The following is a 24,950-nucleotide window of genomic DNA, read 5'->3' as shown; positions in this document are numbered from 1 at the left end:
TTAAGATATCTTACCGGAGGGCTGGCGGTGGTAGAGTGGGGTCACAGGAGGCATGGTCCCTTCCTCAGGATGAAGGTGGTGGCAAAAATAGGGTGATGCTGTAGTTCCGGGGTATCCCAGCGGTGCGATGCTGCAGGTCCGATGTCGGCAGTGAGGCAGAGCAAAGTGCGTTGCATGGAGCAGGGTCCCTTCCTCAGGATGACGGCAGCAGAAATGTGGCAATGCTGCGGCCCGGTGTCCACGGTGAGCAGAGACGAGTGCATCATTGGGTTTCTTGACGGCCATTTTCCTGAATCCGATGGCTGCCGAGATCTCGATCTACGCACACGCGCAGTCTCTGGTGGCCATTTTCCTGAAGCCGAGGGCCACCAAGATCTCAATCTACACACAGCAGCCATTTTCCTAACGCCCACAGCCTCAGGATAATGGAGCGCAAGAGGCCCAGCTAAGATCCGAATCCACGCACGCGCCGCCTCCAGCAGCCCATGGCTTCAGGAAGATGGCTGCAGGGAAACCGATGATGCATTCCACACTGCTCACCGCCAACAGAGAGTTTCAGCATCGCCACACTTCTGCCAACAGTGGTTCCTGGAGGAAGGGACGCTGCTACACCACTGCCGCAACCCTCCCCCTCCCCCACCCCCCCCACCCCCAGTAAGCCTGCATTTGGACTATAAGCGGCACCCCCCCATTTTCCTCCCAAATTTTTTGGGAGAAAAAGTGCATCTTATAGTCCAAAAAAATGGTATCTATGATCAAATACCCATAAAGATCAAAACCTGTAAGTGTGAAGCATGTGTAGACAATGATTCTGAGAGGTTGCTGCTCTTTGGTGCTGTTTTCTGTTTTATGCTTTTTTTTAGAACTTTGATATGCAGTTCCATCCTTAAAAGGGATTATCTTGTCTCAGGAGAAAAGTCTGCAGTCACTAAATGTGATTATAAACTGTGAAATAGTGACCGTTTCTGATGTGACTTCCTCCCCTACATTTGATATTTTGTCTTGGCTATTGGCTAAAATGATGCCTAGATGGGCCCCTCTTTTGTTGGGTCGTGCACCAGCTATGGAAAATAATTTTATTTTATTAACAAAAACCTGTTACCTTTGCTGGCCCTGCAAGTTTCTGCATTTATATCGGGGTAGTTTAAGTCCCCCAAAATAATTATTTCTCCCTGATTTGCTGCCTCATTTATTTGCATTATGAGGATATTTTCTGCACTTTCCATTATGTTTGGAGACTCATGTTATCATGCTGGATGGATTTTACATGGACAAACCCCTCCACCTCACTTATTTGTTTCAATAATCCCCACCATTTCATAATCTTCCAGGATTATTATTGTAATTCCTAAACCTTGTTCATGTAGCTTCTGGCGTTACTGTACATGCACTTTCTATTTTTTTTAAATCTCTCTTCCTCCTTAGTGTATTAAGTGTCCTAACCTTCATGCCACCCCCACTTTTATTACTTATCTGTTCCTCTTGTACAGTATTTGACCCCCCCCTGTCCTAGTTTAAACGTTCCCCCAACCTTAAGCCATTTTCCCGCTAAGCACAGCTGTAACCTCTCCATTGAGGTGCGGCTCATCCCTACTGTACAACCTGTAGCCAATAGATAAGTCAGCCCAGCTGCGGATGTATGGGTATGTGCCCACAATCAGGAACCTCTGCTTGTTGGATGCTGCGTACTTATGCACCATCAAACCCGCAGCGGGCAGCACAGTGAATAGGACTCTAGAAATCCCATATCCACTATGCGTGCACCGACGCCTGCGGATCACACGTGGAGACTGACATGCGGCGTGTCTTTCTAGACCGCAGCCTGTCAATTTCTCTTATGGAGACGCTAATCCCCACAAGAGAAATTACAGATAGATATAGAATATATTGGATGTGGTGAATCCACACGGCTCAGTGATCACATACTGATTTACCTGCGTTCAGTAGACGGCATCGGTTTGGACGCAACAAACATGCACTGTGTCCAAAGTGCTGCCATTTCCGGTTTGTGATCACCTGGCCTATTTGATTTTCATGCTTATGGTCACGTGCCGTCTACCCTCACCCAACTTCTCTTAATAAACGAGAACGGAGAGAATGGAAAGGGTATCTGTCACCCCATTTTTGGCAGCTTATAGGCCAAAAAATGGGGTGACAGATTCCCTTTAAAGAATTGTTGGAGTCTAGTTTTTTTGCATCACACCCTGTCACAATTATGCATCATGTAATGGCATATAGTGACCGGTAAAAATGGATTCATGGACCAGGTAAGATAAATAGAAAAATTTGGATAAAAGTCATTGATGGAAATCAATCAGTTTTTCTTGTACACAAAAAAGAAAACCAATGACGGGAGTGTGATGGAGCCTTTATACTGGTATGGAGGTATGAGAGTCTTTATACAAAAGAGCCTTTATACTGGTATGGAGGTATGAGACCCTCTGCTTTTGTGGAGTCGATTGAGTTTCTAAACACAAATTTTCCAATTCGCCAACAGCCTGTCGAGATCCTAAAATAATTTAGGCATTGCAACGCAAAATATATTGCGAAGTTGCTAAATGTTACATTCCTGAGATATCGGGGTTTGAATTGTTATGCAAATAAGGCTGTAGATCTGAAGTCTCTGTCACTCCGCCCGGCACCTCCGCCTCCTGCCTGACAGCCTCTACCCTGTGTGACTTCAGGTGAAGGCGCAGTCAGTCAAGCAGTAGGTGGCGGCACTGGGCAGGTAATAGAGCTGGTGTGACAAAGGCTTATAGATCTATAATAGCTCATAAGCCTCATTTGCATATCAGATCAAAAGCTGATTTCTCAGTAACAGGGTAACGGATTGGCCATGTAAAGATATTGATGGACTTGACTTTGAAAGAGCTATAAGCAAATATAAATAGTTTGTGGTGTGAAATCCTGCTTGCAGGTTCCCTTTAAGGTTTATCAAAATTGTATGTTATTGAAAATGCAGTTAATATTAAAAAATGTATTTGTTATGGCAGCTCATATAGGCTTATGCTATACAATTGTATAGTAATGTTATTTGCATTGATTTTAGTAGTAGATTGAGTTCACCTGTCTGTGCGTCTTCTGCAGCAAACTCAAAAGACAAAAGCCGTTGTGGAAGATTTGGAGCTGGCAATACTGAAGACGTGTCAGTGCATTACAGAACTGAAACGAGAGGTAAGTCTAAGGAAATATTCTGCCGTTTTGAAGTTTACCGTTGCATTAGGATAAATAGATGCAGGATGAATTAACCAAAGCATTACAATGGTGTTCTGAAATGTCAAATCATTATCTTAAAGACCTTTTTTAAAATGGAAACTGATAAATTTCAATTTGGTGGAGATAGAACATACCGGTAGCTACAAATGCCTTTCGTTATAAGTGATATGAAACTAGATGGAGCAATTGTAATGAGAAGCTCAAAAAATCCTGAATAGAGGTTTGTGATACATATATGAAAGAGTAACTGTTGGTTTAAAAAAAAAAATGTATAAATCAGTATTACTCTTATCAGAGAAATCTGCTTCTCTCTCTGTGTGGATGGTCTTTCATCCTCAATACCCTCAATTCACAGGCAACAATCTGTCTTCAGTGAGCTTCTATTTTCCTACTACTGATGTAGAAGATGACAGTTGGTGCTCATAAAGTTCTATGCAGAGGGGAAGGGAGGAGCAAGAGTAAGACAGACATTCTGCTGCAAGTTCTCCTGGAATGACAGCTACGCTCTAGACCGTTTCTTTTACCGGTTTTCGAGTTGGAATCATTATTAGTATGTATTGTGCTCCTTTATAGACTTTCCGATACATGATGGTTTTACTTTTGACAAATCACTGCTAAATCTAATTCTCAGAAAGTTAGGCAATGACTAATTCCCAGTCACATAGCACAGAGTGTAGTTGTCATATATTTTATACATGATTGCTCCAAACGAAAATAGGCCAGTATTCTACATGCTCTGTAACTAAATAGCATTATACAGCTCCATGCACTGGTGTGTGTCAGTCTGTTTTTACTGTCATTCTTTAGTCTTCCACATTAGTCTGCATGCCATGTGTAGAGTTCCCTGAGTTTACACTTAGCTTTTTATTTTTAGAAAGTGATGGCCATCTTCAACCTTCTCAGCTCTCACAGCCTTAATGGTGATTTCTAAATTAGGGAAGCGAGACGGAGCTCCTGTAATACCATCCTGTTTCTTAGAACTGTTCATTCAGAAATATGGTGTAGATGTAAGAGTTCCTATCTCATAGAGGGACTCCTGACTTGTACCCTGAGGCCGACAGCCCTTTTACCATTTCATTATAGCCCCCTAGTTAGTAACTTTATCATTCGTAAAGGAAACCTGTCACATGATTAATGCTTCCCGAATCACAGGCAGCATGAATCCGACACTGGCTCGTGTATATTAAACATCTATGCATTACTCTAAAACGCTGCAGCATTTTAGAGAAAAACCTTGTTGAAAGTGCGACTAGGGACAAAGTGACTAGTGTAAGTAGAAGAGTATGTTACTGCTGGCTTCTCCATAGGGAGAGACAGTTTAGCTGAGCCAGTGGGGAGAAGCTGGTGGGGACACATTTCTTGAACTAGTCACCTCAACCCCGGCTATGCTTTCAGCTGTTTGATATGCAGAGACCGGTCTCTGATTCATATTGTTTTCTATATTTCTTTACTAATTGATTTTCTTAAATTGTCTATAGAAAATATTTAATTCATGTAATTGTTCATGATCGGAAAATTCCAAAATAATAAGAGTCAAACTACAACGTCAGTGTCATCCTGTTTGGCTTGGCACAGCAATCAACCTAGCGGCTCGAGAACTAATTATATCTCCTCAACCATAGCTTGTGTTCTTGGGCTTCAAAAATGTTTCCAGTTTAGATCACCTTTTTCGTTGCTTTTTTATTTTGTTATTATAATCAATTTCTTATATTTTTGATAAGTAAATTTGCCATTGGAATTCTGAGAATTACGAACTCTGAATGACCCAGTTGTGTTCCTAGCTTCTTCTTAGTACAGTACCTGAATGAAAGTAATGACAACCTGTTTGGTAATTTTGAGAAAAGCTCTCGGATAGGTTAAGAGGAGGGAGAGCTGCTGGCAATGAAACGGAGACACAGAAATGTCATTGTGCCACCGGATTGGTGGAACTAGTGACTAGTGATGATGGCAAGAATTTCGATGAAACCAGTTTTCTGGTATTTACCGAACAGTCTGCTCTGAACCGTGCGCTTTGAGCTGTGTGGATTTTCTCTCCGGTCTCGAAAGCCTCCAGCTCCGAGTCCTAATACTTTCTGGATGATAAACACAACACTTTAGAACTTCTTAAAGCAGATTAATGGCGCAGTTAGAAGCACATTAAAGTGATCAAAACCCTTTGTTCAATGCACCCTGCAATTAATACGCGATTAACTGTAAACTTTGCATGCATGAACTATTTGGCATAAATGACTGAAGCTGAAAAGAAACCCTTTAATTTCTGCGCACTCCAGTGGAGGGAATATTAAATTACTGTTGGGTCTCTGTAGTATGGCTGCAGTTAGGAAACCATTTTCCTTCTTGATGGCCCTGCTGCAAAAGAATATTTTATTGTTTTTAATACATCTTGTTATTAAAGAATTTTAGGTCTTTTTTTTTTTTTTTTGCTTTTAAAAAGACCTAAAAAATTTTTATTTATATATTTTATTTATTTTTTAGATTTATTTTCTTCTTTCTATGCTCCATAAACTCACAAGGGCCTTTATCACTTTTTCTGTCCACAAGTCAATGTATTTATAACTAATAACCATACCACATCCAGCTCTTTGTCCTGGTAAACTGAGATATACCATGTAGTATGACACTCCAAGGTCAGAAGGAAACTGCAGCAGGACACAATTAGCACAGACATAGTCTCTCAATGACAGGCAGCTGGATATTTACAGTGTATCATGATTTAACCCCTATGGGCCAAGTTTTGGCATGCATTTAATGTGGAGACTGGAAGCGTTCTGTTACAATGCATGAACCAACATACAGCAAAACTAAAAGAGAACATAATGACTTAAAGGGGTTGTCCACTACTTTCAATTAACCCCCCAATGTATCCCCCCGGGGCCCCTAATGATTTGTGTAATTACCTTCTGTTGACGTTTTCGCCTGTGAGCGGCGCTATTCTGGTTGCTGAGTCCGGGTCACGTGACCCCCAGGCTGCAGCCGCCGCTCATTTCCGCCGACGTCACGTCAATTTCCAGGCTCTGAAAATTGACGTGACGTCAGCAGCAGGCGTGACCAGCCTCACAGTCAGCAGTCACTCATCAAGAGTGACTGGGCTGTGGGCGGTACTGGGGGCTGCCTGCAGGGCTGTGCTGGGGGCGGGCGGGGCTGACTTTGTGTGCTCACTGCTGCTGGGATCTGCGGGCGGGGCTGTGCTGCGGTGAGCGGTTGCCGGGGCTCTGGCGGCCGGCGCCGTTGTATTTATTGCGGTGAGCGGTTGCCGGGGCTCTGGCGGCAGGCGCCGTTGTATTTATTGCGGTGAGCGGTTGCCGGGGCTCTGGCGGCCGGCGCCGTTGTATTTATTGCGGTGAGCGGTTGCCGGGGTGTGTTTGTGTGTGTGCAGGCATCGTCCGATGGGACTACAAGTCCCATCGGGCTCTGCCTGATACACTGACAGTGAGTGACACATTAGCCAATGATGGGACAGTAGTAGTCCCATCATCCGGCTAATGTGTTGCATGTAAAAAAAAAAAAACACATACACAGTACATACATACAACACACACCATGTGACATCATTCAACACATGCGACAACGTCCATGCGACGCCATGCGACGACATGCGCCATGCGACGACATGCACCATGTGACGACATGCACCATGCGACGACATGCGCCATGCGACGACATGCTACATGCGGCGACATGCACCATGCGACGACATGCTACATGCGACGACATGCACCATACGACGACATGCACCATGCGACGACATGCGACGACATGCGCCATGCGACGACATGCGCCATGCGACGACATGCTACATGCGACGACATGCACCATGCGACGACATGCGCCGACATGCACCATGCGGCGACATGCACCATGCGACGACATGCTACATGCGACGACATGCTACATGCGAAGACATGCACATGTGACTACATGCTACATGCGACGACATGCACCATGCGGCGACATGCACCATGCGACGACATGCGTCATGCGACGACATGCGCCATGCGACGACATGCTACATGCGACGACATGCTACATGCGACGACATGCACTATGCGGCGACATGCACCATGCGGCGACATGCACCATGCGATGACATGCGCCATGCGACGACATGCGCCATGCGACGACATGCGCCATGCGACGACATGCGCCATGCGACGACATGTGCCATGCGGCGACATGCGCCATGCGACAACATGCGCCATGCGACAACATGCTACATGCGACGACATGCACCATGCGGCGACATGCACCATGCGACGACATGCTACATGCGACGACATGCACCATGCGACGACATGCACCATGCGGCGACATGCACCATGCGGCGACATGCACCATGCGACGACATGCACCATGCGGCGACATGCACCATGCGGCGACATGCACCATGCGACGACATGCACCATGCGACGACATGCGCCATGCGACGACATGCGCCATGCGACGACATGCAACATGCACCATGCGACGACATGCGACGACATGTGCCATGCGACAACATGCGCCATGCGACGACATGCACCATGCGGCGACATGCACCATGCGACGACATGCTACATGCGACGACATGCACCATGCGACGACATGCACCATGCGGCGACATGCACCATGCGGCGACATGCACCATGCGACGACATGCACCATGCGGCGACATGCACCATGCGACGACATGCACCATGCGACGACATGTGCCATGCGACGACATGCAACATGCACCATGCGACGAAGTGCGCCATGCGACGACATGTGCCATGCGGCGACATGCGCCATGCGACAACATGCGCCATGCGACAACATGCTACATGCGACGACATGCACCATGCGGCGACATGCACCATGCGACGACATGCTACATGCGACGACATGCACCATGCGACGACATGCACCATGCGGCGACATGCACCATGCGACGACATGCGACATGCACCATGCAACTACATGCTACATGCGACGACATGCACCATGCGACGACATGCGACATACAGTACATACATACATACTACAGACATAAAGTACATATAACATACAATACATATAACATAGAGTACATACTCACCATCACTTGTCACTTTGTTCCCCGAAGCCATTGTCCACCTGTAAAAAATATTAAAATAATAAACAAACAATATACTCCCGGTCCGCAGAAATCCAATTAACCCCTTCATGACCCAGCCTATTTTGACCTTAAAGACCTTGCCGTTTTTTGCAATTCTGACCAGTGTCCCTTTATGAGGTAATAACTCAGGAACGCTTCAACGGATCCTAGCGGTTCTGAGATTGTTTTTTCGTGACATATTGGGCTTCATGTTAGTGGTAAATTTAGGTCAATAAATTCTGCGTTTATTTGTGATAAAAACGGAAATTTGGCGAAAATTTTGAAAATTTTGCAATTTTCACATTTTGAATTTTTATTCTGTTAAACCAGAGAGATATGTGACACAAAATAGTTAATAAATAACATTTCCCACATGTTTACTTTACATCAGCACAATTTTGGAAACAAAATTTTTTTTTGTTAGGAAGTTATAAGGGTTAAAATTTGACCAGCGATTTGTCATTTTTACAACGAAATTTACAAAACCATTTTTTTTAGGGACCACCTCACATTTGAAGTCAGTTTGAGGGGTCTATATGGCTGAAAATACCCAAAAGTGACACTATTCTAAAAACTGCACCCCTCAAGGTACTCAAAACCACATTCAAGAAGTTTATTAACCCTTCAGGTGCTTCACAGCAGCAGAAGCAACATGGAAGGAAAAAATGAACATTTAACTTTTTAGTCACAAAAATTATCTTTTAGCAACAATTTTTTTATTTTCCCAATGGTAAAAGGAGAAACTGAACCACGAAAGTTGTTGTCCAATTTGTCCTGAGTACGCTGATACCTCATATGTGGGGGTAAACCACTGTTTGGGCGCACGGCAGGGCTTGGAAGGGAAGGAGCGCCATTTGACTTTTTGAATCAAAAATTGGCTCCACTCTTTAGCGGACACCATGTCACGTTTGGAAAGCCCCCGTGTGCCTAAAAATTGGAGCTCCCCCACAAGTGACCCCATTTTGGAAACTAGACATCCCAAGGAACTTATCTAGATGCATAGTGAGCACTTTGAACCCCCAGGTGCTTCACAAATTGATCCGTAAAAATGAAAAAGTACTTTTTTTTCACAAAAAAATTCTTTTAGCCTCAATTTTTTCATTTTCACATGGGCAACAGGATAAAATGGATCCTAAAATGTGTTGGGCAATTTCTCCTGAGTACACCAATACCTCACATGTGGGGGTAAACCACTGTTTGGGCACATGGTAAGGCTCGGAAGGGAAGGAGCGCCATTTGACTTTTTGAATGAAAAATTATTTCCATCGTTAGCGGACACCATGTCGCGTTTGGATAGCTCCTGTGTGCCTAAACATTGGCGCTCCCCCACAAGTGACCCCATTTTGGAAACTAGACCCCCCAAGGAACTTATTTAGATGCCTAGTGAGCACTTTAAACCCTCAGGTGCTTCACAAATTGATCTGTAAAAATGAAAAAGTACTTTTTTTTCACAAAAAAATTATTTTCGCCTCAATTTTTTCATTTTCACATGGGCAGTAGGATAAAATGGATCATAAAATTTGTTGGGCAATTTCTCCCGAGTACGCCGATACCTCATATGTGGGGGTAAACCACTGTTTGGGCACACGGCAGGGCTCAGAAGGGAAGGCGCGCCTTTTGACTTTTTGAATGGAAAATTAGCTCCAATTGTTAGCGGACACCATGTCGCGTTTGGAGAGCCCCTGTGTGCCTAAACATTGGAGCTCCCCCACAAGTGACCCCATTTTGGAAACTAGACCCCCCAAGGAACTTATCTAGATGCATATTGAGCACTTTAAACCCCCAGGTGCTTCACAGAAGTTTATAACGCAGAGCCATGAAAATAAAAAATAATTTTTCTTTCCTCAAAAATGATTTTTTAGCCTGGAATTTCCTATTTTGCCAAGGATAATAGGAGAAATTGGACCCCAAATATTGTTGTCCAGTTTGTCCTGAGTATGCTGATACCCCATATGTGGGGGTAAACCACTGTTTGGGCGCACGGCAGGGCTCGGAAGGGATGGCACGCCATTTGGCTTTTTAAATGGAAAATTAGCTCCAATCATTAGCGGACACCATGTCACGTTTGGAGAGCCCCTGTGTGCCTAAACATTGGAGATCCCCCAGAAATGACACCATTTTGGAAACTAGACCCCCAAAGGAACTAATCTAGATGTGTGGTGAGGACTTTGAACCCCCAAGTGCTTCACAGAAGTTTATAACGCAGAGCCATGAAAATAAAAAAAAAAATTATTTTCTCAAAAATGATCTTTTAGCCTGCAATTTTTTATTTTCCCAAGGGTAACAGGAGAAATTTGACCCCAAAAGTTGTTGTCCAGTTTCTCCTGAGTACGCTGATACCCCATATGTGGGGGTAAATCACTGTTTGGGCACATGCCGGGGCTCGGAAGTGAAGTAGTGACGTTTTGAAATGCAGACTTTGATGGAATGCTCTGTGGGCGTCACGTTGCGTTTGCAGAGCCCCTGATGTGGCTTAACAGTAGAAACCCCCCACAAGTGACCCCATTTTGGAAACTAGACCCCGAAAGGAACTTATCTAGATGTTTGGTGAGCACTTTGAACCCCCAAGCGCATCATAGAAGTTTATAATGCAGAGCCGTGAAAATAATAAATACGTTTTCTTTCCTCAAAAATAATTATTTAGCCCAGAATTTTTTATTTTCCCAAGGGTTACAGGAGAAATTGGACCCCAAAAGTTGTTGTCCAGTTTCTCCTGAATACGCTGATACCCCATGAGTGGGGGTAAACCACTGTTTGGGCACACGTCGGGGCTCAGAAGGGAAGTAGTGACTTTTGAAATGCAGACTTTGATGGAATGGTCTACGGGTGTCACGTTGCGTTTGCAGAGCCCCTGGTGTGCCTAAACAGTAGAAACCCCCTACAAGTGACCCCATATTGGAAACTAGACCCCCCAGGGAACTTATCTAGATGTTTTGTGAGAACTTTGAACCCCCAAGTGTTTCACTACAGTTTATAACGCAGAGCCGTGAAAATAAAAAATCTTTTTTTTTCCCACAAAAATTATTTTTTAGCCCCCAGTTTTGTATTTTCCCAAGGGTAACAGGAGAAATTGGATCCCAAAATGGTCTGCAGGCGTCACATTGCGTTTGCAGAGCCCCTAATGTACCTAAACAGTAGAAACCCCCTACAAGTGACCCCATTTTAGAAACTAGACCCCCCAAGGAACTTATCTAGATATGTGGTGAGCACTTTGAACCCCCAAGTGCTTCACAGACGTTTACAACGCAGAGCCGTGAAAATAAAAAATCATTTTTCTTTCCTCAAAAATTATGTTTTAGCAAGCATTTTTTTAGATTCACAAGGGTAACAGGAGAAATTGGACCCCAGTAATTGTTGCGCAGTTTGTCCTGAGTATGCTGGTACCCCATATGTGGGGGTAAACCACTGTTTGGGCACACTTCAGGGCTCGGAAGTGAGGGAGCACCATTTGACTTTTTGAATACGAGATTGGCTGGAATCAATGGTGGCGCCATGTTGCGTTTGGAGACCCCTGATGTGCCTAAACAGTGGTAACCCCTCAATTCTACCTCCAACACTAACCCCAACACACCCCTAACTCTAATCCCAACTGTAGCCATAACCCTAACCACAACCCTAACCCCAACACACCCCTAACCCTAACCACAACCCTAATTCCAACCCTAACCCTAAGGCTATGTGCCCACGTTGCGGATTCGTGTGAGATATTTCCGCACCATTTTTCAAAAAATCCGCGGGTAAAAGGCACTGCGTTTTACCTGCGGATTTTCCGCGGATTTCCAGTGTTTTTTGTGCGGATTTCACCTGCGGATTCCTATTGAGGAACAGGTGTTAAAACGCTGCGGAATCCGCACAAAGAATTGATATGCTGCGGAAAATACAACGCAGCGTTTCCGCGCAGTATTTTCCGCACCATGGGCACAGCGGATTTGGTTTTTCATATGTTTACATGGTACTGTAAACCTGATGGAACACTGCTGCGAATCCGCAGCCAAATCCGCACCGTGTGCACATAGCCTAATTCTAAAGGTATGTGCACACCCTGCGGAAAACGCTGCGGATCCGCAGCAGTTTCCCATGAGTTTACAGTTCAATGTAAACCTATGGGAAACAAAAATCGCTGTACACATGCTGCGGAAAAACTGCACGGAAACGCAGCGGTTTACATTCCGCAGCATGTCACTTCTTTTGTGCGGATTCCGCAGCGGTTTTACAACTGCTCCAATAGAAAATCGCAGTTGTAAAACCGCAGTGAAATGCGCAGAAAAAAACGCGGTAAATCCGCCATAAATCCGCAGCGGTTTAGCACTGCGGATTTATCAAATCCGCAGCGGAAAAATCCGCAGAGGACCAGAATACGTGTGCACATACCGAAACCCTAACCCTAGTTCTAACCCTAACCCTAACCCTAACCCTAGCCCTAACCCTACCCCTAACCCTACCCCTAACCCTACCCCTAGCCCTAACCCTAACCCTACCCCTAACCCTACCCCTAACCCTACCCCTAACCCTACCCCTAACCCTAACCCTACCCCTAACCCTAACCCTATTCTAACATTAGTGGAAAAAAAAAATTCTTTATTTTTTTATTGTCCCTACCTATGGGGGTGACAAAGGGGGGGGGGGTCATTTATTATTTTTTTTATTTTGATCACTGAGATAGATTATATCTCAGTGATCAAAATGCACTTTGGAACGAATCTGCCGGCCGGCAGATTCGGCGGGCGCACTGCACATGCGCCCGCCATTTTGGAAGATGGCGGTGCCCAGGGAGAAGACGGACGGGACCCCGGCTGGATCGGTAAGTATGATGGGGTGGGAGGGGACCACGGGGGGGGGGGGGGGGATCGGAGCACGGGGGGGGGATCGGAGCACGGGGGGGGGGAATCGGAGCGCGGGAGGAGTGGAACGGAGCACGGGGGGGCTGGAATGGAGCACGGGGGGGCTGGAATGGAGCACGGGGGGGCTGGGATGGAGCACGGGGGGGTGGAACGGAGCACCGGGGGGGTGGATCGGAGTGCAGGGGGGGTGATTGGATCACGGGGGGGTGATTGGAGCACGGGGGGAGCGGACAAGAGCACGGGGGGGAGCGGAGCACTTGACGGAGGGGAGCCGGAGCAGTGTACCGGCCAGATCGGGGGGCTGCGGGGGCGATCGGTGGGGTGGGGTGGGGGCACATTAGTATTTCCAGCCATGGCCGATGATATTTCAGCATCGGCCATGGCTGGATTGTAATATTTCACCCGTTATAATAGGTGAAATATTACAAATCGCTCTGATTGGCAGTTTCACTTTCAACAGCCAATCAGAGCGATCGTAGCCACGAGGGGGTGAAGCCACCCCCCCTGGGCTAAACTACCACTCCCCCTGTCCCTGCAGATCGGGTGAAATGGGAGTTAACCCTTTCACCCGGCCTGCAGGGACGCGATCTTTCCATGACGCCGCATAGACGTCATGGGTCGGATTGGCACCGACTTTCATGACGCCTACGTGGCGTCATGGGTCGGGAAGGGGTTAAAATGAGTGTCCCACGACGATCTCCCTTGGAGAGCAGGAGCATCAGTTGATGCAACCACTCTCCAGGAACACAATGATGGAAGGTATCCTTCCATCATGTATTCCTCACAAGGTATTCCTACGCCCCTGTGAGAAAATAGTCCCTAGTCTCACTATTGGCATTGCTGGGTGAGACATTTTCCCACGCAGCAATTGCCATAAAGTGAGACCAGTGAACTAGAGTAACCTCAGTGATGCACTGCAGGAGCCATTGTCTCCTGTCAGTGTGTCACTGTGGGTCCTATAGAGCAGTGACATCACCTGACGTCACTGTTCTATAGGGGAGATCGTCGTGGGACACTCGTTATCAATTGGACTACAGCGGACAGGTAGTATACGGTTTATTATTTTACTTTTTTTTGCAGGCGCTGAAGTATGGTAAGTATGGTTAAATGAAGAATATTAAAATACTTTTTTCCAAATGTGTGTGTGTTTTATTAACCCTTTCTTACTATTGGATTAATAATGGATAGGCGTCTTATTGACGCCTCTCCATTATTAACCCGGCTCAATGTCACCTTACAATAGCAAGGTGACATTAACCCTTCATTACCCCATATCCCACCGCTACATGGGAGTGGGAAGAGAGGGGCTAAGTGCCGGAATTGGCGCATCTTACAGAAGCGCCATTTCTGGGGCGGCTGCGGACTGGTATTTGTAGCCGAAGGGGGGGGGGGGGGGGCAATATCCATGGCCCCTCTCTAGGCTATGAATATCAGCCTGCAGCTGTCTGCGTAGCCTTTCTGGCTATAAAATATAGGGGAACCCCACGTCATTTTTTTTTTTTTGGGGGGGGGGAAGGCCCCTATTTTTATAGCCAGTAAAGGCTACGCAGACAGCTGCGGGCTGGTATTCATAGCAGGCTACAAATATTGGCCCCCGGCCGTGGCTTTTCCCCCTCTGGCGCAGAAAATTGCGCGGGAGCCCACGCCGTTTTTTTCATTTTTAAAAAAAAAAAAATTTACTCATTAAGGCCTCTCACTCTTGCGTCGGTACGTGTCCGTCGCTATGCGTCGGGCCGACGTACCAACGCACGTTGTGAAATTTGTGCACGACGTGGGCAGCGGATGCAGTTTTTCAACGCATCCACTGCCCATTCTGAAGTGCGGGGAGGAGGGGGTGGAGTTTCTGCAGCGCATGCGCGTTAGAAAATAGCGGGTGCACCGGACAAAAAAATTTCACTTGAAAGTTTTTTCGTGCCAACGGTCTGCAAAAACACGACTGATCCATCGCTAATACAAGTCTATTGGTAAAACGCATCCTGTGACCACATTTGCATGATCCATTTTTTATTTTCCGTGACGTTTTTTTTCCGTTTTTTTTTTTTTTTGCCGTATCGTTTTTTTTTCGCGGGATCCATTTTTTCCGCCGGATCAGTTTTTTCCACCGGATCGTTTTTTTTTCAACCAGATCCGGTTTTTCCGCCGGTTCCTTTTTTTTACGCCGGATCCTTTTTTTTTTTTTTTTTAACGCCAGATCCTTTTTTTCTCATAGAGTTGTATTAGCGCTGGATTGCGACTGATGGCCACACGTTTCATCCGTTTTTTCAAGTATCCGTCAAAAAAGCTGTTCCCGCCGGATGGAAAACACATACAGATGAACGGTTTTTCTGTCCCTCGAAAAAACGCACAGCAACGGATCTAGCAAAAAACAGATGAAACGTGTGGCCATCAGGCGCAATCTGGCGCTAATACAACTCTATGAGAAAAAAACGGATCTGTTGGAAAAAAAACTATCAGGTGGAAATAAACTGATCCTGCAAATGTGCTCGCAGGATGCGTTTTACCCATAGACTTGTATTATCGACCGTCCGTCGTGCTACGGATCAGTCATGTTGTGTAAAAAATAGTTATATACTCACCATCTGGCGTCCCCCGCAGCCAGGCCATGTCGTGACGTTCCGTTGCCAGTAATGTCTTGCGGCCATAACACGTGATGATGTAGCGGTCTCGCAAGAACGCTACGCCATGTTTGTGCATTTCCGCAATGCATTATTTAGACCGGAACGTCGCAGGTAGTGTGAAAGGCTGTAGCGGAAGGTGAGAATATAATGTAATTTTTTTTTTTTTTACATCATAAGTTTTTATTATTGATGCTGCATAGGCAGCATCAATATTAAAAAAATTGCGCACACTTAGACGATTAATGACAGTGTTAAAGGACAGCGTTACACCGCGTTATGCCGTGCAGAAACGCAGTCCTAAAACGTTATCTGGGCGCTGACTGGACGGAAGGGGGCCAATTTGCGTCCGGACTGTGCCTGTAGCTAAATGGTCGCGGCCAGCCGGCCGCGAGCAAGCAGCGAACGGTGATTTGCATTGAAATAGACGTACATATCCCTTACACTATTACATATATATAGATTGCGAGACTTTTTTTATGATATGCTATACAGTCTTTCATTTCCTGTCTGCGCATTCTATGAATTGAGTGTTGTCTGCTACAATGTGAAAATATTGAATCATATGGTACTGCTGCTTATGTTTGTTGTGTCATCACCAATCATCCATCATTTTTACTCGTATATATTATGCCTTGTTGGATTGTTTAATAAAGTTATGTATATTTTTTAATTATTACTCGTTCTTTGGATTATAATTTTGGGGCGTTATTCTACGGTGGTCTCTATACATATATATTAAAATGGGAGTTTTCTTGTTGTCCGGTGATAACTTTGCCATCTTTCATGGACAGAATAACAATTGATGTTTCAAACATGTCCATTTATATTCAATTAATAGCTATGGAAATATCTATAGATATAAGGATAGATATATCTCTGTATTTAAATATCCAGCCATCCCATATCTATCTATCTATCTATCTATCTATCTATCTATCTATCTATCTATCTATCTATCTATCTATCTATCTATCTATCCATCTGTTTTTCTATCTATCTATCTATCCATCTGTTTTTCTATCTATCTATCCATCTGTTTTTCTATCTATCTATCCATCTGTTTTTCTATCTATCTATCTATCTATCTATCTATCTATCTATCTATCTATCTATCTATCTATCTATCTATCTATCTATCCATCTGTTTTTCTATCTATCTATCTATCTATCTATCTATCTATCTATCTATCTATCTATCCATCTGTTTTTCTATCTATCTATCTATCTATCTATCCATCTGTTTTTCTATCTATCTATCCATCTGTTTTTCTATCTATCTATCCATCTGTTTTTCTATCTATCTATCTATCTATCTATCTATCTATCTATCTATCTATCTATCTATCTATCTATCTATCTATCTATCCATCTGTTTTTCTCTCTATCTATCTATCTATCTATCTATCTATCTATCTATCTATCTATCTATCCATCTGTTTTTCTATCTATCTATCCATCTGTTTTTCTATCTATCTATCTATCTATCTATCTATCTATCTATCTATCTATCTGTTTTTCTATCTATCTATCCATCTGTTTTTCTATCTATCTATCTATCTATCTGTTTTTCTATCTATCTATCTATCTATCCATCTGTTTTTCTATCTATCTATCTATCTATCTATCTATCTATCTATCTATCTATCTATCTATCTATCTATCCATCTGTTTTTCTATCTATCTATCTATCCATCCATCTGTTTTTCTATCTATCTATCTATCTATCTATCTATCTATCTATCTATCTATCTATCTATCTATCTATCCATCTGTTTTTCTATCTATCTATCTATCCATCTGTTTTTCTATCTATCTATCTATCTATCTATCTATCTATCTATCCATCTGTTTTTCTATCTATCTATCTATCTATCTATCTATCTATCTATCCATCTGTTTTTCTATCTATCTATCTATCTATCTATCTATCCATCTGTTTTTCTATCTATCTATCTATCCATCTGTTTTTCTATCTATCTATCTATCCATCTGTTTTTCTATCTATCTATCTATCTATCTATCCATCTGTTTTTCTATCTATCTATCTATCTATCTATCTATCTATCTATCCATCTGTTTTTCTATCTATCTATCTATCTATCTATCCATCTGTTTTTCTATCTATCTATCCATCTGTTTTTCTATCTATCTATCTATCTATCTATCTATCTATCTATCTATCTATCCATCTGTTTTTCTATCTATCTATCTACCGTATCTATCTATCTATCCATCTGTTTTTCTATCTATCTATCCATCTGTTTTTCTATCTATCTATCTATCTATCTATCTATCTATCTATCTATCTATCTATCCATCCATCCATCGGTTTTTCCATCTATCTATCTATCCATCTGTTTTTCTATCTATCTATCTATCTATCTATCTATCTATCTATCTATCTATCTATCTATCTATCTATCTATCTATCCATCTGTTTTTCTATCTATCTATCCATCTGTTTTTCTATCTATCTATCTATCTATCTATCTATCTATCTATCTATCTATCTATCTATCTATCTATCTATCCATCTGTTTTTCTATCTATCTATCTATCTATCTATCTATCCATCTGTTTTTCTATCTATCTATCCATCTGTTTTTCTATCTATCTATCCATCTGTTTTTCTATCTATCTATCTATCTATCTATCTATCTATCTATCTATCTATCTATCTATCCATCTGTTTTTCTCTCTATCTATCTATCTATCTATCTATCTATCTATCTATCTATCTATCTATCTATCCATCTGTTTTTCTATCTATCTATCCATCTGTTTTTCTATCTATCTATCTATCTATCTATCTATCTATCTATCTATCTATCTATCTATCTATCTATCTATCTGTTTTTCTATCTATCTATCCATCTGTTTTTCTATCTATCTATCTATCTATCTGTTTTTCTATCTATCTATCTATCCATCTGTTTTTCTATCTATCTATCTATCTATCTATCTATCTATCTATCTATCTATCTATCTATCTATCTATCTATCTATCTATCTATCCATCTGTTTTTCTATCTATCTATCTATCCATCCATCTGTTTTTCTATCTATCTATCTATCTATCTATCTATCTATCTATCCATCTGTTTTTCTATCTATCTATCTATCCATCTGTTTTTCTATCTATCTATCTATCTATCCATCTGTTTTTCTATCTATCTATCTATCTATCTATCTATCTATCTATCTATCTATCTATCTATCTATCTATCTATCCATCTGTTTTTCTATCTATCTATCTATCTATCTATCTATCTATCTATCTATCTATCTATCTATCTATCTATCCATCTGTTTTTCTATCTATCTATCTATCCATCTGTTTTTCTATCTATCTATCTATCTATCTATCCATCTGTTTTTCTATCTATCTATCTATCTATCTATCTATCTATCTATCTATCTATCTATCTATCTATCTATCTATCTATCTATCTATCTATCCATCTGTTTTTCTATCTATCTATCTATCTATCTATCCATCTGTTTTTCTATCTATCTATCCATCTGTTTTTCTATCTATCTATCTATCTATCTATCTATCTATCCATCTGTTTTTCTATCTATCTATCTATCCATCTGTTTTTCTATCTATCTATCCATCTGTTTTTCTATCTATCTATCTATCTATCTATCTATCTATCTATCTATCTATCTATCTATCTATCTATCTATCTATCTATCTATCTATCCATCCATCCATCCATCCATCGGTTTTTCCATCTATCTATCTATCCATCTGTTTTTCTATCTATCTATCTATCTATCTATCTATCTATCTATCTATCCATCTGTTTTTCTATCTATCTATCCATCTGTTTTTCTATCTATCTATCTATCTATCCATCTGTTTTTCTATCTATCTATCTATCTATCTATCCATCTGTTTTTCTATCTATCTATCCATCTGTTTTTCTATCTATCTATCCATCTGTTTTTCTATCTATCTACAGTGGGGCAAAAAAGTATTTAGTCAGTCAGCAATAGTGCAAGTTCCACCACTTAAAAAGATGAGAGGCGTCTGTAATTTACATCATAGGTAGACCTCAACTATGGGAGACAAACTGAGAAAAAAAAATTCAGAAAATCACATTGTCTGTTTTTTTTAACATTTTATTTGCATATTATGGTGGAAAATAAGTATTTGGTCAGAAACAAAATTTCATCTCAATACTTTGTAATATATCCTTTGTTGACAATGACAGAGGTCAAACGTTTTCTGTAAGTCTTCACAAGGTTGCCACACACTGTTGTTGGTATGTTGGCCCATTCCTCCATGCAGATCTCCTCTAGAGCAGTGAATTTTTTGGCTTTTCGCTTGGCAACACGGACTTTCAACTCCCTCCAAAGGTTTTCTATAGGGTTGAGATCTGGAGACTGGCTAGGCCACTCCAGGACCTTGAAATGCTTCTTACGAAGCCACTCCTTCGTTGCCCTGGCGGTGTGCTTTGGATCATTGTCATGTTGAAAGACCCAGCCACGTTTCATCTTCAATGCCCTTGCTGATGGAAGGAGGTTTGCACTCAAAATCTCACGATACATGGCCCCATTCATTCTTTCATGTACCCGGATCAGTCGTCCTGGCCCCTTTGCAGAGAAACAGCCCCAAAGCATGATGTTTCCACCACCATGCTTTAGAGTAGGTATGGTGTTTGATGGATGCAACTCAGTATTCTTTTTCCTCCAAACACGACAAGTTGTGTTTCTACCAAACCGTTCCAGTTTGGTTTCATCAGACCATAGGACATTCTCCCAAAACTCCTCTGGATCATCCAAATGCTCTCTAGCAAACTTCAGACGGGCCCGGACATGTACTGGCTTAAGCAGTGGGACACGTCTGGCACTGCAGGATCTGAGTCCATGGTGGCGTAGTGTGTTACTTATGGTAGGCCTTGTTACATTGGTCCCAGCTCTCTGCAGTTCATTCACTAGGTCCCCCTGCGTGGTTCTGGGATTTTTGCTCACCGTTCTTGTGATCATTCTGACCCCACGAGGTGGGATTTTGCATGGAGCCCCAGATCGAGGGAGATTATCAGTGGTCTTGTATGTCTTCCATTTTCTAATTATTGCTCCCACTGTTGATTTCTTCACTCCAAGCTGGTTGGCTATTGCAGATTCAGTCTTCCCAGCCTGGTGCAGGGCTACAATTTTGTTTCTGGTGTCCTTTGACAGCTCTTTGGTCTTCACCATAGTGTAGTTTGGAGTCAGACTGTTTGAGGGTGTGCACAGGTGTCTTTTTATACTGATAACAAGTTTAAACAGGTGCCATTACTACAGGTAATGAGTGGAGGAAAGAGGATACTCTTAAAGGAGAAGTTACAGGTCTGTGAGAGCCAGAAATCTTGATTGTTTGTTTCTGACCAAATACTTATTTTCCACCATAATATGCAAAAAAAAATGATAAAAAAAACAGACAATGTGATTTTCTGGATTTTTTTTTCTCAGTTTGTCTCCCATAGTTGAGGTCTACCTATGATGTAAATTACAGACGCCTCTCATCTTTTTAAGTGGTGGAACTTGCACTATTGCTGACTGACTAAATACTTTTTTGCCCCACTGTATCTATCTATCTATCCATCTGTTTTTCTATCTATCTATCCATCTGTTTTTCTATCTATCTATCTATCTATCTATCTATCTATCTATCCATCCATCCATCGGTTTTTCCATCTATCTATCTATCCATCGGTTTTTCCATCTATCTATCTATCCATCGGTTTTTCTATCTATCTATCTATCTATCTATTTGTTTTTCTATCTATCTATCCATCTGTTTTTCTATCTATCTATCCATCTGTTTTTCTATCTATCTATCCATCTGTTTTTCTATCTATCTATCTATCTATCCATCTGTTTTTCTATCTATCTATCTATCTATCTATCCATCTGTTTTTCTATCTATCTATCCATCTGTTTTTCTATCTATCTATCCATCTGTTTTTCTTTCTATCTATCTATCTATCTATCTATCTATCTATCTATCTATCTATCTATCCATCTGTTTTTCTATCTATCTATCTATCTATCTATCTATCTATCTATCTATCTATCCATCCATCTGTTTTTCTATCTATCTATCTATCTATCTATCTATCTATCTATCTATCTATCTATCTATCTATCTATCTATCTATCTATCCATCCATCTGTTTTTCTATCTATCTATCTATCCATCTGTTTTTCTATCTATCTATCTATCTATCCCATATCTATCTATCTATCTATCTATCTATCTATCTATCTATCTATCTATCTATCTATCCATCTGTTTTTCTATCTATCTATCCATCTGTTTTTCTATCTATCTATCTATCTATCTATCTATCTATCTATCTATCTATCTATCTATCTATCTATCTATCCCATATCTATCTATCTATCTATCTATCTATCTATCTATCTATCAAATTCAAATTCAAATTCAAATTCAAATGAGCTTTATTGGCAGGACTAAGTACATGTTAGCATTGCCAAAGCATATGGTAAAAATACGGGGGTGGGGGAGGGGGGGCATATAGAGGTCCAGGGAATATCAAATTCCTTTTAGAGGATAGGGGATGTTTCCGGGGTGGGGTATAGGAGTCCATGACATATCGGGCTCTTTAGTCGGGGGATGGGGATATGTCCAGTGTTGGGGTACGGGAGTCCATGACATATCAGGCTCCTCTTAGTCTGTGGCAGGCACTGACATATTCCGCTGCTACGGCCACTGCACTTTCCTCTTCCCCCAGTATTATCAGCAGTTTCTCTTCCTCCTCCTTGGAGGTGAAATCTGGGAGGAGATCAGACAGCCTCTTGAAGTGAGTGTCCCTCACTGCGGAGTATTTGGGGCACCTCAGCAGGAAGTGGGCCTCATCCTCCACGGCCTCCTGGGGGCACTGCTGGCAGAGTCTGTTCTCTCGAGGCTTGTAGTTCTGTCGGTGCCGCCCGGATTCGATGAGTAGGCTGTGGGCGCTCAGTCTGTACCGGCTCAGGATCTGTCGATCTTTGGGGTTTTCTAGTTTCTCTAGATATGGGGCCAGTTTGTACTCCCTCTGTAGATTCCGGTATATTGTCAGTTTCTGGGATTTGTTTATGTCGTTCCTCCAGATGCTGAGATATTCCTCTTTGACTTTGTGTACCATTTTCTGGATTTCACCTTTTGTCAGGCCATGGGGGTTGATGGCTTGGTCAGACTGGCTTTGGGTACTTTTCCTTGGGAGGCTTCCTGAGGCTTCCTGGTGTAGTAAGGCTTTGTGATGGTAGGAGCTGGGACTGCTACTTTGTAGATGAGCCTTGAATGACAGCGCCTTCTTCTTTATTGCGATGTGTAGTGGGAATCTGCCCAGCTCTGCTCGGCAGGCGCTATTTGATGTGCTCCGATGGACTTGGAGAAGATGCTTGCAGAACTCTAGGTGGAATATTTCTGTCGGCCCAGCGTCCCACTTTGACCAGTTTGGGTATGAGACTGGGCCCCAGACCTCACTACCGTATAGAAGAATTGGGGCAATGATGGAGTCAAAAATTTTTAGCCATACGGTTACTGGTGCCTTGAGGTGGTACAGACGCCTTCTGATGGCATAAAAGGCTTTGGATGCCTTGTCTTTTAGTGACTCTATGGCTAGCTTGAAGCTCCCTGACTGGCTGAGTTCTAGGCCCAGGTAGGTGTACCTGTTGGTTTCAGTAAGTGGACGGTTGTCTATCATAAAGGTAGGATTGCCAGTGGGTTTCTGCTTTCTTTTCTGGAACACCATGATATTAGTTTTTTTCTCGTTGATTGGCAGTGCCCATGTGCTGCTGAAGGTCTCTAGGATTTTCAGATGATCTTGGAGGCCTTTCTCAGTTGGTGATAACAGCACGAGGTCATCTGCATACAGCAGAAATTTCACCTGGGTGTCATGGAGGGTGAGTCCTGGTGCTGAGGAGGACTCTAGGGCCACTGCCAGCTCGTTGATGTAGATGTTAAAGAGCGTTGGACTGAGGCTGCAGCCCTGTCTCACTCCTCGACTTTGTTGGAAATAGGCTGTCCTCCTTCCGTTGACCTTCACACTGCAACTGTTCTCTGTGTAGGAGCTTCGGATGACATCATATGTTTTGCCTCCTATTCCGCTCCCCAGCAATTTTAGGAATAGTCCTGGGTGCCACACTGAGTCGAAGGCCTTCTTGAAGTCCACAAAACAAGCGTATATCTTCCCGTTCTTTGTATTGTGGACGTGGCTCTTGATGAGGCTGTGCAGAGTGTAGATGTGGTCAGTGGTGCGGTGGTTTGGCATGAACCCTGCTTGGCTCTTGCTGAGGACGTTGTGCTCGGTGAGGAAGGTGAGGATCCTCTTGTTCAGGATGCAGTTGAAGAGTTTACCCAGGTTGCTGCTGACACATATCCCTCGGTAGTTTGCTGGGTCGTACTTGTCCCCATTTTTGTGTATAGGGGTTATGAGGCCTTGGTTCCAGTTTTTGGGGAAGCAGCCGGCCTGCAGTACAATATTAAATAGTTTTGTTATCGCAGCCTGGATGTCTGGAGGGCTGTATTTCAGCATTTCTGGGAGGATCCCATCTGGACCACTGGCTTTTTTACCTTTTATCTGTGTGATCCTTTCTGTTATTTCTGTCAGTGTGATTGGTGTATCCAGAGGATTTTGGAAATCTTTGAACTTTTCCCCCATATCTTTCAGTTTTTTCACAAGCTCTTTTTGTGCCAGGTTCAGGTCTTCACTTGGGATGTCATTGTAGAGGTCCTTGAAGTACTGGAGCCAGATGTTGCCGCTCTGGATGTGGAGGCTGTTGCTTTTCTGGTTGGATCCAAGGTGATTCCACAGTTCCCAAAATTTGTTGTCTTCAAGGGCATCTTGGAGTTGGAGGAGTTTGGTAGAGATGTCGTTTTGCTTTTTCTTTCTGAGGATGGCTTTGTAATTTCGTTGTACGGTGTGGTAGGCTTCTCTCAGAGTGGGGTTATTGGGGTCTCTGTGTTTTTTATTTGAGGCCATTCTTAGGGCCTTCCGTATGGTCTTGCATTCTTTGTCAAACCAGTTGTTGGGATTTTGTTTACTCGGTCTCTTGTTGATGATTCTTTTCAGGTCAGACATTTCTGCCATGGCATATAGAATGTCGTTAAGGTCTCTTACCGCTAGGTGTACTCCTTCTGGGTTGAGTTCATACACGTTATTATGGAAACATTGGAGCTTCTCCTTG

The 24,950-nt window shown here is 42.8% G+C and overlaps 1 protein-coding gene across 1 annotated transcript in view; it reads left to right on the top strand.

The window, feature by feature from the left end:
• Nucleotides 1-24,950, top strand: part of CTNNAL1 (catenin alpha like 1) — a 412,273-nt gene that overhangs the window by 275,481 nt on the left and 111,842 nt on the right. The window contains exon 8 of the mRNA XM_069730576.1: nt 3,088-3,174. Coding sequence (XP_069586677.1) covers nt 3,088-3,174 — 87 coding nt within the window. The remainder of the gene's footprint in view (nt 1-3,087; nt 3,175-24,950) is intronic.

Source organism: Ranitomeya imitator, chromosome 6, assembly GCF_032444005.1.
Source record: "Ranitomeya imitator isolate aRanImi1 chromosome 6, aRanImi1.pri, whole genome shotgun sequence".
Classification (NCBI taxonomy): Eukaryota; Metazoa; Chordata; class Amphibia; order Anura; family Dendrobatidae; genus Ranitomeya; species Ranitomeya imitator.
This window is presented reverse-complemented; position numbering and strand designations above follow the sequence as displayed.